The 13,769-nt window shown below is 43.2% G+C and overlaps 1 protein-coding gene across 2 annotated transcripts in view; it reads left to right on the top strand.

The window, feature by feature from the left end:
• Positions 1-42: 42 nt before the first annotated feature.
• VEGFC (vascular endothelial growth factor C) overlaps positions 43-13,769 on the top strand; it is a 141,783-nt gene continuing 128,056 nt past the window's right edge. The window contains exon 1 of one of the 2 annotated variants that reach the window (XM_048847791.2): positions 43-733. In XM_048847791.2, coding sequence (XP_048703748.1) covers positions 590-733 — 144 coding nt within the window. In that variant the 5' untranslated portion in view covers positions 43-589. The remainder of the gene's footprint in view (positions 734-13,769) is intronic. The other variant, XM_048847793.2, reaches the window with a different exon arrangement.

Raw genomic sequence — 13,769 nt, 5'->3', positions numbered from 1 at the left:
GCCAGCCAGTCGCTCAGCCTCAGAGGCACAGGCAGAGGGCGCCTGAGCCATGTCCGCCCCCTGCGGCCGCTGCTGCCGCTCAGCTCCACGCGTTGAGGAGGCTCCAGCACCCGGGGCCCCGCAGCCGCTGACAGGCGTCCTGCGAGCCAAGGCAGGAGAGTGAGTTGAGCGGCTCGCTCTCCCCCGCGCCGGCTTCGCCTAGTCCATGGGGCTGCGCTGCGTGTGTGCAGGCAGGGGGCTGCAGCAGAAGGAGGAAGCCCCATTGGTGTGAGCAGCTGCGCTCTCCCTCTCCTCCCTGCCCTGCCTCACCTCCCTGCTCCTGAGCGAGCCCGGCTCGGATGTCCGGTTTCCTGGTGGCTTTTCACCTGGCAAACTCCAGCTAACTTCGGTGAGCAATTGCACAGCGGCCGGGCGCGTTGGGAGCTCCCTTGCTGGGAGCTGGTGCTGCTGCATCTTCTCCATCCCAGGGATTCTGCCGCCTTGGATCTTGGGGGGAGGCAACCAACAAAGCCAAGGAGCCTCACGATTCCCCGTACACTCCTCAAGCTCCCCCCGCCCCGCCACGCACCCACCCTGCCATCCTTGCACAATGCACTTGCTGGGATTATTCTCTCTGGTTTGCTATCTGGCTGCTGCTGCTCTGCTGCTGGGACCCAGGGAGCCGGCCACCGCCGCTGCCTATGAATCCGGGCAGGGCTACTACGAGGAGGAGCCCGATTTGGGGGAAGCAAAGGTAGGTGCAACTTCCATGCCCTTGCCGCAGACGGGACACCCCTTTCTCCGGCATGTGACTCCTGGATCACTTTGTTTGCAAGTCCTTTCGCGGGAGGGGAAAATATTTGAGGGAAATCTTCTAATGTTGTGGTTCTTCAGGAGGCTTTTTGGAGGGCGGGGGAGGGGTTTGAAATGCACAAGTTGGTGGATTGTTGCAGGTGATACAAATCTGTTTAAAATAAATCTTGCTTGGTATTCTGATATGCAGAATTAAAGCCAGAGGCTCAGCTCATGTAATAAGTGAATGTAGCCATCACCCTTGTTGTTGTTGTTATATATGGGTTGTACAGTGTCCTCAGTGCTGTACAACCGAGAAGTAGCCCCACTTCTTGCCCCCAAGGAGTTGACAGTCTAGTTCAGTCCCTAACAAACCAAAATCTTCTGTTATGCAATTGGCTTGGTGTTGGCAGTGAGGTGGATCACTGATATATTTGAGGTTTCTTTGTCAAGGGCAAAGCTGCAGGGTGCCATGTGGGTTTGTGTCCTTGGAGTGGATGCGTGTGGATTCCTGAAACTTTCCGATTTGGATCTGAAGAAGTTTTTTGGATGCATTTCGAGAAGCTGGTGTGTTTGGGAATGATATGGCATGGGAGGCAAATACATAGGAATAATAACAAAAACTGATATTGTTTCTATCTTCTGGAGGTCTGTTTTGGAGTTTCTGAAATCCCTAATGATTTACTGAAGGACAACGTGGTTTGCAGAGGGTGTAACTTGACCCTTGAATATGAAAGTGCTGCCCAGACTTACAGTTAAGATTTCAGAGAAATTCTTAGTTTCTACAGGCAGAAGATTCTTAAATTTGTATTCATTTGTATTAGTATCTTCAGATCCTTAATTTAGACTGTAAGTACCTTGGAACTAGAATTGTGTCTTCTATGCCTTGTGCAGCTAGCTCCCAGCACTCTGTCAATGCAGAAAAAGAACATATAGTATATGATTGTGTAAGCATATGACATTGCTATGAAGACTTCAATGTCTAAACTCTTTACTAAATTACCTTTAAGTAGTGCAGTGTTAAAGTTGTGACAAACATATCAATAGCAATAATTACACTATATCTTTAATTCATTCCAATGTGGAAAACTAGACCAAAATGTATTAGTTAACATTACAGAATATATACCTTCACTTTGAAGTTTGCTGTTATTTTTGATCTGTTTGACACAATTAGCTTTATTGAACATATCCTCTAATACTGTTTTTACAGGTTTAATAGAAGGTCCTATTAGGCTTATAAAACATGTTACAGCATTGACATAGAAAAAACATGGTTATGTATATTTGGTTTATAATGCATATTAGTTACACTAATAATATGTTCAAACTGTAGACTACATGTATTGCGTGAATTCTTTGTTTTGCATTTCTAAATACATACTAAAATTCTGAATGAAAGAAGTTACTGTGCATACTGTACCGCTTTAACAAAGTCTGGACATTTTTATAATCCCTTGGAATTTAGAAATTTATTTTTCTTTAATTTTAAACCCTAAAAATTAGTCAAACTGTATTACGAGCTAAATGCTTGTCAAATATTTTTAAATCCAAGTAATATGAATACAAAATCAATCAACTGGTTTTGATCACTAACACTATTTCTAAAACTTTTAAATATTTGATACAGGGGAAATGAAATCCTTCCTAGTTAAACTGTATAAACAAGTTATTAGCTCAGAGTGGACTTGATGACTGAGTTATAAACCCATGAAAGTACTTTTTCATAGTTATATTGAAAATGCTGAAATAAGCATGGTGGTTTCTAAAAGTGCTGGAACAACATACGTCTGGTAGAACAGTAAAGAAATGCTCCTGAAAGTTGAATATTGCTGTATGTATACATGCCCATGTTATAGATGATCCATTCTATTTCTTACAAGTTTTAAAGTGATGTTAAAATCTTAAATAGTCACCATTGTGCTGCAGTTTGCAAAAGTACCAGGGTTTAGTGGAAAACTTGGAGCAATGAGGAAACTGAAGGAAGAAAGAATCAGAAATGGGAAGCCAATAGGAAAGCAGGTGTCAGGTGGATCATATTAACAGACAAGATTTTTGTATCTGACTAGAGGTGAGAGGTATAGGGATAGATAGATGCTGTGTTTGTGCCTGGATCTTTAGGGCTTAATCTGGCAAGCTTTAGGCACCTTAGAAGTTCTTACTCCTGTTCATTTCAGTACTACTCCGGTGAGGAAAGTCTGCAGGATTGGGTCCCCATTAACTGTTTGTCCTTGTGAGATGAGAGAAGGTTTCAGTGAATTTCTGCAGGAATTAAAAAAGATTAGATAAGTAAACTGTACATAATTATTTCAAGAAAAATATGATGTCATCATATAAGTTATTTACTTGAACTTTCTCAACTCATGGAAAATGAGTGTCTCTTGTCTTCATAGGTAATACTTAGTCCTGCCATGAGTGAAGGGTACTGGACTAGATGACCTCTCAAGATCCCTTCCAGTCCTACGATTCTATGATTTGTATGGGTTAACTGAAATTATTTTAACTTTACATTACATATCCTTTACTGGTACATAGGAAGTTGAGATGAGCTACACTGTCTTTTTTAAAACCTTCTACTATGATAGTTTTGTTCCCGTTGGTATAGAAGTGTACTGTTTTCAATATAGATGACTCAGTGAAAGTTGAAACTTGTCCTAGACATTTGCAGTTAACTGAATGTCAGTTATAGATAAGTAATAGTTATTTTTCATATATTGCTACCTCAAGCACATGTGGTGCAGCAAGTGGACGCTGATAAGCTAGAGCCATAGTGTCCAATCTTTTCAGCCTGAGGGGACAGTACTTTTGAGACAGATTCTCTTAGCAGCACATAAATAACAGAATCAACCTGCACATCCCCTGCTACGGATTTCCCCCCGAAGGCGTGGAGCTAGTGTAACTAGCCTCTGCGCTTCCCTCTCCACAGCTCTGGCATAGGGGGAGTGACTGAGGCATGTTACGCTTCAAATAAACTACAGCTGACTCACCGTCCTTTGGGAACCAATGCCAGCTGGGATAAGCTAGAACAGCCACTAGACTGCTCTAGTGGCAGAAAATCAGGGAAGTGTAACCGGTGGTTGGTTCCCAGCTTCTCCACTTTCCCTCTTTTGTGGGGCTGTGCGAGGAAGGCACACCTTTCTTTGCTAAGTGCTCCCTTAGCTTAAGGCAGAACAAGTTTTGCTCCTGTCCTGCTCCTCCTGGGGCTCCTATGGTTCTTTAGAGAAGCAGACAGTGGAGCAGCCTATGGTCTATTCCTCACTCCCCTGTGATCCAGCAGGCCGTCAACAGGGGCGCTGCTGAGCAGTGGTAGTAAGAAAGGGACAGTTGTTGCTCAGAGCACTTTCAGATTACATCAGAATTGATCCTGAAAATGTCAAAAAAAGTGGTGGGAGGCTGCTGGGAAGGTAGAACCCCTTACAGTTTCCAAGCTGATTCCAGTACTTCAGATTAAAATCACAGGCTGTGGCTCAGGAAACATATTTTCAGTTAATCAAATAATTTTCTTTCTAACACAGTTGCACTCGTGGACCACAATTTAGGGTCTTGATTCAACAGTGGCCCTAGCCTAGAGGTAACACAGCATGGAGCTAAAGAGAGTTTAAAAAAAGAGATATAAAAAGAAAAGTCTCTTGGTGAAAAATATGAGCTAAAACTGTAGAGAAAGAGGGATTGATAGAACTGAACTCTAAGAGTATGTCTACACTGGTGGAGTTACATTGCTGGCAATTATATCACTGCTCAACGAGCGTGAAGGGAAACCGCTGTTGTGTATTCACACTGTCAGCTGCCTGCGCAATAGCATATTCACACTTGTGGTACTTGCATCGGTATTCAGGGCGGTGCACTCTGGGCAACTATCCCACAGAGCATCTCTTCCTTTTCTGCCGCTAAGAGTTGTGGGAAGGCGGAGGGGGTTGTGGTAGATCTTGGGTCCAGTTCAAATGCCCCGTGATGCATTGCTTTGCATCCCAGCAATCCCTGTGTTTCCATCTGCATTTAGCACCATGTTTCAATGGTTTGTGTACTGCACTCTCTGCCTCTTCGGTCTGCAGGAATGGATCCCACACTGTTGCTCTCACTAACACGTCACGAGTGGCAGTGGAGTTATTCCTTAAAGTACAAATGCAAGAGAAGCTCAACATTGATCTTACCACGCGTATTAGCTATGACACGAGATTGCTTGTGGCATTCGTGGAGGTGCTGATCACAGTGGAACGCTGCTTTTGGGCTCTGGAAACAAGTTGTGGCGGGATCACATCGTGAGTGATGCACATCTGGGATGATGAGCAGTGGCTGCAGAACTTTCGGATGAGGAAAGCAACATTCATGGGACTGTGTGATGAGCTCGCCCAAGCCCTGGGGCACAAGGACACGAGAATGAGAGCTGCTCTGCCATTGGAGAAGTGTGTGGCGATTGCACTGTGGAAGCTGGCTACCCCAGACTGCTACCGATCAGTTGCTAACCAGTTTGGAGTGAGAAAGTCGACCGTTGGACTCGTGTTGACGGAAGTCTGCAGGGCCATTAATCACATCCTGCTCCAAAAGACTGTGCCTCTGGGCAATGTGCGTGACATTGTGGATGGCTTTGCCCAAATGGGTTTCCCTAACTGCGGAGGGGCAATAGGTGGCACGTATATTCCAATTCTGGCACCAGACCACCTAGCCACCGAATACATTAATCAGAGGGGGTATTTCTCTGTGGTTCTCCAGGCGCTTGTGGATCACTGTGGGCTTTTCACGGACATTAACACAGGCTAATCTGGAAAGGTGCATGACGCACGCATCTTTTGGAACGCTGGCCTGTTCAGGAAGCTGCAAGCAGGGACTTTCTTCCCGGACCAGAAGATCACCGTAGGGGAAGTCAGAATGCCCACTGTGATCCTGGGAGACCCTGCCTACCCCTTAATGCCGTGCCTTATGAAGCCGTACACGGGGAATCTTGACAGCGGCAAGGAGTGGTTCAACAACAGGCTGAGCAAGTGCAGAATGACTGTAGAGTGTGCTTTTGGCCATTTAAAGGCCTGCCAGTGCTGCCTATATGGGAGGCTGCACCTGGCCTATGACAATATTCCTATGCTTATCGCTGTGTGCTATACTCTCCATAATATTTGTGAAGGGAAGGGTGAAAGCTTCACTCCAGGCTGGACCTCTGAGGCTCAGTGCCTGGAGGCTGAATTTGAACAGCCAGAGACCAGAGCTATTCGAGGGGCGCAGTGCAGGGCCATAAGGATAAGGGATGCCTTGAGGCAGCAATTTGAAGCTGAAAGCCACTACTATTTGTTGCTATGCTTGGGAGTGCATAATGCTAGGAGGTGATTGTGATTGGTACAGACGATGCACTGTGAAGGTTTAAGAAAATTCCTGTTCCTTTGCAGAGCTCTGTTTGCTTTCAATTAATGGAATAATGATTGCTTTCAAACAAAAACAATTCTTTTATTATAAAACAACAACCGGAGGAGAGAGACAGACAAACAAAACACATCAGCACTGTGGGGGATGGAGGAAGGGAGGCTCTGAGGAGGAGGTGGGGTCCCGGGACAGTTAAAGATTTGTGTATGTCCAGGTATCATATGCAACCTTGTACTTTGGAGTACAGTGCAGTGGGTACTGTACTTCAGCAGGGCTAAACCGCAGAGAGTCGGGTGTTGAGGGTAGTGGGAGTCCACAGGGCTGGACTGTGACGGGGCAGGAGTGGAATGCAGTGGGTACAGACTGGAGCCAGGAGGTAAATAAGAGTCTGTTGGCGGTGTCTGGGGGGCAGGTTGGAAACAGTTTTGTGACAGCAGCTGCAGGGGGCGGGCTGGCGCGGAGCTGCTTGGTTTGTAGTGCTACTAGTGCCTGGAGCGTGTCCGCTTGGCGCTCCATTTAAGAGCCGCTCCGTGGCTTCGTTCTGACGTGCCGCATTCTCCTTTTGGTCCCTCTTCTCCCTGTCCCGCCACTCCTTCAGTTCTTGTTTTTTGGCTGTGGAGTGCATCATGACATCACGCAGAAAGTCTTCTTTAGTTTTTCATGGCCACTTTCTAATTCTGCGCAGCCATTCATTCGGCGATAACAAAGAGGGAGGCTGGGGTCCCAAGGTCATCTCTGTGAAGCCAAAACGCAACATTTTACAGAAGCAGTATTGTCTGCAACACACAGACCACTGATTCAGTGATTTAAAACACAGCCACTATTCACATACCTGTCACTAACTGGCTGACCCCAGGCAAGCACACATGAGCCACAAGACCCCCAAAATGGTGAGTAACTGCAGGGTCAGGGGAAATCAATGTTCCAGGACCATAATGTACACTGAACACGTGGCTCTTGGGGAGAGTCAGCACTGTAGGGGGGGCCTTATTATCATTAGTGTCCCCACATTTTCCACAGGCTGTGTTCATTATGGAAGATATCTCGCTGCTGGGGGTGAGCAGGGAATCAAGAGAGGGTCTTCTCCAAGACTGCGGCTTCTGCCCTGGCCCTTGTGCTGCTCACCTGCATGCAGCAATGATCCCTCTCGCCCCAGTGATGGCAGAGTGGCGCAGGAAAGTTACCCTTAACGGGGCAAGAAACAAAGCAGCTCTGCCAAAGAACCTGCGGCAGCAGATTTCCCAGTATCTCCATATGAGTTTCGTGGAGATCTTTGAGCAGATTGACTCCCTCACTTCACAGCAATCAACAGCCTGTTCCACCGCTCAGACTAGGCATGTGGTGATATGCACATCATATATACCCAAGCCTGCTTTCTGCAACTCCCTGCCCCCAACAACTTGCTTCAGCGATTCCCAGAATCAAAGCCAGTTACTAGGGGCCTCCTCTCCTGTTTGCACTTTGTCAAGATCTAACGGCTGTGACTGGCTAGCCTCCTCTGGTATAGAGAAGAGTTCTGGGCTGCGTGCATCTCTGAACTCCGAATTGTCCTCTGCCTCTGGGTCCCCCACCCACTCCACATCCTTGTCCAAGATTTCCTCCTCCTGGCTCAGTCCACTCTCGATACTGTATTCACAGTGGCCTTCGCAGTGGAGGTGGGGTTGCCACCGAGTATCACATCCAGCTCTTTGTAGAACCGCCAGCTCATGGGCGCAGCACCGGAGCGGCAGTTTGCCTCCCATGCATTGTGGTAGGCATTCTGCAGCTCCTTCACTTTGACCCTGCACTGCAGTCATGGCCTCCTTCTCTCATGCATCATGAAATCTGTCTGTAGGTATCATAATTCCTAAGGCTGGAGCGCAGCTGGGACTGGACAGCCTTCTCTCCCCAAATGCTGATGAGGTCCAGCAGCTCGGCATTGCTCCAAGCGGGGGATCGCCGGGTATGTGGAGCAGGCATGCTCACCTGGAAAGATGCGCTGAGACCACTGCTTGCGTCACCAAGCAAACAGGAAGGGGACTTTCAAAATTCCCAATGAATTTAAGGGGTGGGGCTCACGGTTGGTCAGCTGAGGGCAGGGTAGTAGAGTTCAAACAGATGACTAGAGAGGCGAGAACAAGACACCTCCCAGAGGACAATTGCAGCACTGTAATAGACCAGGGTGTCTACACTTGCACTGCAGTGCTGTAGCCCCGGCACAGAAAGCTGTACGCCTCTCGTTGGGGTGGGGTTTTTTACAGTGCTGCAACTGTACAGTTTCTGCACACTAAGTGGCTTGGGAGTGTGTACACCTAAGGAGCTGCACCACAGAAAGCTGCTTTACTGCACAGAAACTTGCCAGTGTAGACAAGGCCTGAGAAAATAATACTTAGTTTATTGCAAATCCCATGAGAGCAGATTCTCATTACATTAGGGCAACCCCATTGAAACCAGTGGAGTTGCAATGGTGTAACTGAGAGGAAAATTTGACCCATGTATATTAATGTTACTTTCATCAAAGCAAATTTTGAAAACTTTGCACTTGATTTTACTAGAACGCTTTTTGTAATATTTTCCGACTTCTGTATATGTTACATCTGCTTTTGTTATTTTGTGGCTTTTAGTTTTATCTGACAAAATTATTCCCATATACTCTCTGAAACCTACAGTAAACCTCATTCACTAAAATAAAACCTATTGATACATTCAGACTTGTTCTCCATCATCCTTGCACTCATGGAAGCTAGCAGATACTGCTTGAGATTTTCTTTTTCAAAGAAATATAAGCATTCCTTTTTCCATAGGAGTGAAGTAAACAAATGTGAGCTTTAGCAATTGGCCTCTTCTTAGCAGAAGGGGAAACAGTTGACTAGCATCAAATGTCTTGAAACTTTGGCTTCCCAGGGGAAGGAAAACAATAGCACCTGTCTGGAAGATCTTGTGTGATTTTAATTTTATTATGGAATTACACCTGTTCAGTACATAAGAAAAGAATCCATAGCTTACAGTGAATCTATACTATACACACAAGAAGAAAGATAAAGAACCAAATTCTCCTTTAAAATTACACCTATTCAAATCCACTTCTATCTGCAAAATAAACAGGAAAAACTACAATTTCAAAGCAAGGACACAATGAGTATGTGTTCTATGAGCATAATTACATAAAACTACACTATAACATTTGGTAACGTTAGATTCTGTGAAGGTGGTGAAATCAGTATGTGAGTGTTTTCTTTGTATAAGAAAACGTTTAAAAAGGCTTTTTAAAACTGTCCATTCTTGCAATGTCATAATACAGTATGTTTCTGGCAATCAGCCAATGATGAGAACACCCCAAATCTAGTGATGCTGGTAATGAGATACTTTCTGCAAATATGATGTAGATTGATGTAATTTGAATTTAGCTGGTAGCAAGTTAAAATGAATATGTACTATGGCTGTTGATTAATTGCAGTTAACTTACATGATTAACTAAAAAAAAATGGTGATTGGAAAAAAATAAATGTGATTAATTGCAGTTTTAATCACGCTGTTAAACAATAGAATACCAATTGAAATTTAGTAAATATTTTGGATGTTTTTCTACATTTTAAAATATATTGATTTGAATTACAACACAGAATACAAAGTGTCCAGTGCTCATTTTATATTATTTTTATTACAAATATTTACACTGTAAAAATGATAAAAGAAATAATATTTTTCAATTCACCTCATACAAGTACTGTAGTGCAATCTCTTTATCGTGAAAGCACAACTTACAAATGTATTTTTTGTTACATAACTGAACTCAAAAACAAAATAATGTAAAACTTTAGAGCTTACAAGTCCATTCAGTCCTACTTCTTGTGCAGCCAATTGTTAAGACAAATAAGTTTGTTTACATTTATGGGAGATAATGCTGTCCGCTTCTTATTTACAATGTCACCTGAAAATGAGAACAGACGTGTGCTTGGCACTTTTGTAGCCAGCATTGCAAGGTATTTACATGCCAGATATACTAAACATTCATATGCCCCTTCATGCTTTGGTCAGTGCTTATATTTCAGAGGACATGCTTCCATGCTGATAACGCTCTTTTAAAAAAATAATGCATTAATTAAATTTGTGACTGAACTCATTGGGGGAGAATTGTATGTTTACTGCTCTGTGTTTTACCCGCATTCTGCCATATATTTCATGTTAGAGCAGTCTTGGGTGATGACCCAGCATATTGTTCATTTTAAGAACACTTTCACTGCAGATTTGACAAAACGCAAAAAAGGTATCAATGTGAGATTTCTAACGATAGCTACAGCACTTAACTCAATATTTAAGAACCTGAAGTGCCTTCCAAAATCTGAGAGGGACGGAGTGTGGAGCATGCTTTCAGAAGTCTTAAGAGCAACACTCCGATGTGGAAACTACAGAACCTGAACCACCAAAAAAGAAAATCAACCTTCTGCTAGTGACATTTGACTCAGATGATGAAAATGAACATGTGTTGGTGTGCACTGCTTTGGATCATTATCGAGCAGAGAACCCATCATCAGTATGGACACATGTCCTCTGAGGTGGTGGTTGAAGGGACATATGAATCTTTAGCACATCTGGCATGTAAATATCTTGCAATGCCCACTACAACAGTGCCATGTGAACATTTGTTCTCCCTTTCAGCTGACATTGTAAACAAGAAGCAGGCAGCATTATCTCCTGCAAATTGTAACCAAACTTGTTCATCTGAGCGATTGGCTGAACAAGAAGTAGGACTGAGTGGACTTGTAGGCTCTAAAGTTTTACTTTGTTTTATTTTTGAATGTAGTTTTTTTTGTACATAACACTACATTTGTAAGTTCAACTTTCATGATAGAGATTGCACTATAGTACTTGTATTAAGAGAATTAAAAAATACTATTTTATTTTTACAGTTCAAATATTTGTTTTTATTATAAATATAAAGTGAGCACTGTACATTTTGTATTCTGTGTTGTAATTGAAGTCAATATATTTGAAAATGTGGAAAACATCCAAAATATTTATATAAATGGTATTCTATTATTGTTTAACAGTGCGGTTAATCATGATTAATGTTTTTAATTGCTTGACAGCCCTAATATGTACCATACGCACCTTAACTATCCACACTTTTGAAGCATATAACTAAGAAGCCCTGCCTGTTGCCTATGAATATTTAGCTCCCTTTGGTTGTAACCACTCCTAGAAACTCTTAGGTCATGTCTCCATTTACGCATATCCCCCTTATGCATGAATTAAAGTTGTTACAAAGGGCTGTGCAGCCACAACAACCACCATATTGGTTGACGGTTCCAAAAGGGAGAAATGACCATTTCCCTTTCTTCAAAGAAGTCTGACTCGGCAGGGATGATGGTACATTGTCTCTTATAGTCCCAAGTCCCCCACATCCACTCACAGGGAAACATTCTCTTGTCCTATCTCTGTTTAAACCTCTTTCCAGTGTGGCAGCTCCACATGATGTAACCCCATCATTGCTGTAGTTCTCTGTGGAGCTTTCACAGGGAAGAATCTAGAAAAGGATATGTGGAGGCCTGAGCTGTCCTCTTCCCACTCCCATGGCACGTGAGCTCCCCACGGCTACCGTCAGACCCACAGGGTGTAACCATGGAGGTACTGCACACTAGTTTGCACTCCTTCCACTCTGGCCTAACCATCCTTACTACTGAATTGGTCAGGTTGGGAAGGAGGGTTATCTGTATGGCATTAAGAGGCCGTACATACCTTACTCCCGTGTATAACGAGGGCAGCATTTGGCCATATACTAATACAAGTGCCTCAGCTCTGAGATGAATTTTGCCCTTTAATTGTTTGCATAAAGTTTCACAACAGTTATGCAAGAATTCTTAGCTTCATCCTTAGAGTGGAAATAAATAAATTCAATTTGGCACTTGTTTGCCAGTTCTAAAGTTCATACTGAAAGGTAGCAATATGATCTCTTTACCCAGACAGGATTAGATTGATAAAGTACAGAATGTTCTTTTTTTTTTCGCCCTCATAAGTCTCTTTTTGCAATGGAAAACTTGAGTTCCCTTTCTCTTGTCCTAGTTTTAGTCCCAGCTGAGACAGATCTTTCTTAATAACTGAGTTTATCCTAAAGAGCTGCCAATTTATATCTTATGCAAAGTGGCTTTAACTACTTCTAGTGCATGGTGAGGATTAAAAATAGTGTGGGCAATGTGGATTTCAACTGCTCTCCCCACTCCAGCTTTCTCTGGGTTTCTAATCTATGGGGGGAAATATAGATTTGATGGCAAAATATGCCATGCTACTTCTTTTTGTAAACTGTGCTTTACTGTTTATCTTGACACTTCAAGAGGTGTAGCCAGGTTTATTGGTCCAGACTGTAGTCATCAGACTCAAACCAGTGCTACTTCAGGAGGTAGAGGTAACTTTATTTTCCTCATGACTGTGATTTGATTTGATTTTTGTCAGCTTATTTTTGTTATCTTAACTTGTGCTTTTGTGTCGGGCATGACCTGATCAGCATTAGGGATGCATTGTATAAGGTTGTCAAGGTTCCTCCCCCACTCTGAACTCTAGGGTACAGATGTGGGGACCTGCATGAAAACCTCCTAAGCTTACTTTTACCAGCTTAGGTTAAAACTTCCCCAAGGTACAAATTAATTTTATCCTTTGTCCTTGGAATATCACTGCCACCACCAAACTTTAACTGGGTTTACTGGGAAACGTAGTTTGGACACGTCTTTCCCACCAAAATCCTCCCAACCCTTGCACCCCACTTCCTGGGAAAGGTTTGGTAAAAATCCTCACCAATTTGCCTAGGTGACCACAGACCCAAACCCTTGGATCTGAGAACAATGAAAAAGCATTCAGTTTTCTTACAAGAAGACTTTTAATAGAAATAGAAGTAAATAGAAGTAAAGGAATCACCCCTGTAAAATCAGGATGGTAGATACCTTACAGGGTAATTAGATTCAAAACATAGAGAATCCCTCTAGGCAAAACCTTAAGTTACAAAAAAGACAAACAGACAGAAATAGTTATTCTATTCAGCACAGTTCCTTTCTCAGCCATTTAAAGAAATCATAATCTAACACATACCTAGCTAGATTACTTACTAAAAGTTCTAAGACTCCATTCCTGTTCTATCCCCGGCAAAAGCAGCATACAGACAGACACAGACCCTTTGTTTGTCTCCCTCCTCCCAGCTTTTGAAAGTATCTTGTCTCCTCATTGGTCATTTTGGTCAGGTGCCAGCGAGGTTACCTTTAGCTTCTTAACCCTTTACAGGTGAGAGGATTTTTCCTCTGGCCAGGAGGAATTTTAAAGGGGTTTACCCTTCCCTTTATATTTATGACAAAGGTACATGTTGAAGGCCCAATTCAATGCCCTTATTCAAGCAAAACTTAGTCCAACATTTTGTTTGATAAAGATTGCAGTTCATGGCTCTGTCCAGGTATGAGACATATGTTCCTGTATATCTTCTGAGACATAAGTAAAAGCGTAAGTAAAATTATTTTTCTTTGTTTATTTCTGTCTCTACTGGTTCGTCTGGTGATGTAACATGGCATCTATGAAATATTTTTCTATCATATTTATATTGTAACTTGAAAACAGATACAGACAGATTGCCTCCAGTTTTGAGCAGAGTACCCGAAAGGACTAAGGAACTGGCACTTTAGAATATTTCA

The sequence above is a fragment of the Caretta caretta genome, chromosome 4 (assembly GCF_965140235.1).
Source record: "Caretta caretta isolate rCarCar2 chromosome 4, rCarCar1.hap1, whole genome shotgun sequence".
Taxonomy (NCBI): domain Eukaryota; kingdom Metazoa; phylum Chordata; order Testudines; family Cheloniidae; genus Caretta; species Caretta caretta.
Note: the sequence above shows the minus strand (reverse complement) of the source record. Positions and strands in the feature narration are given on the sequence as shown.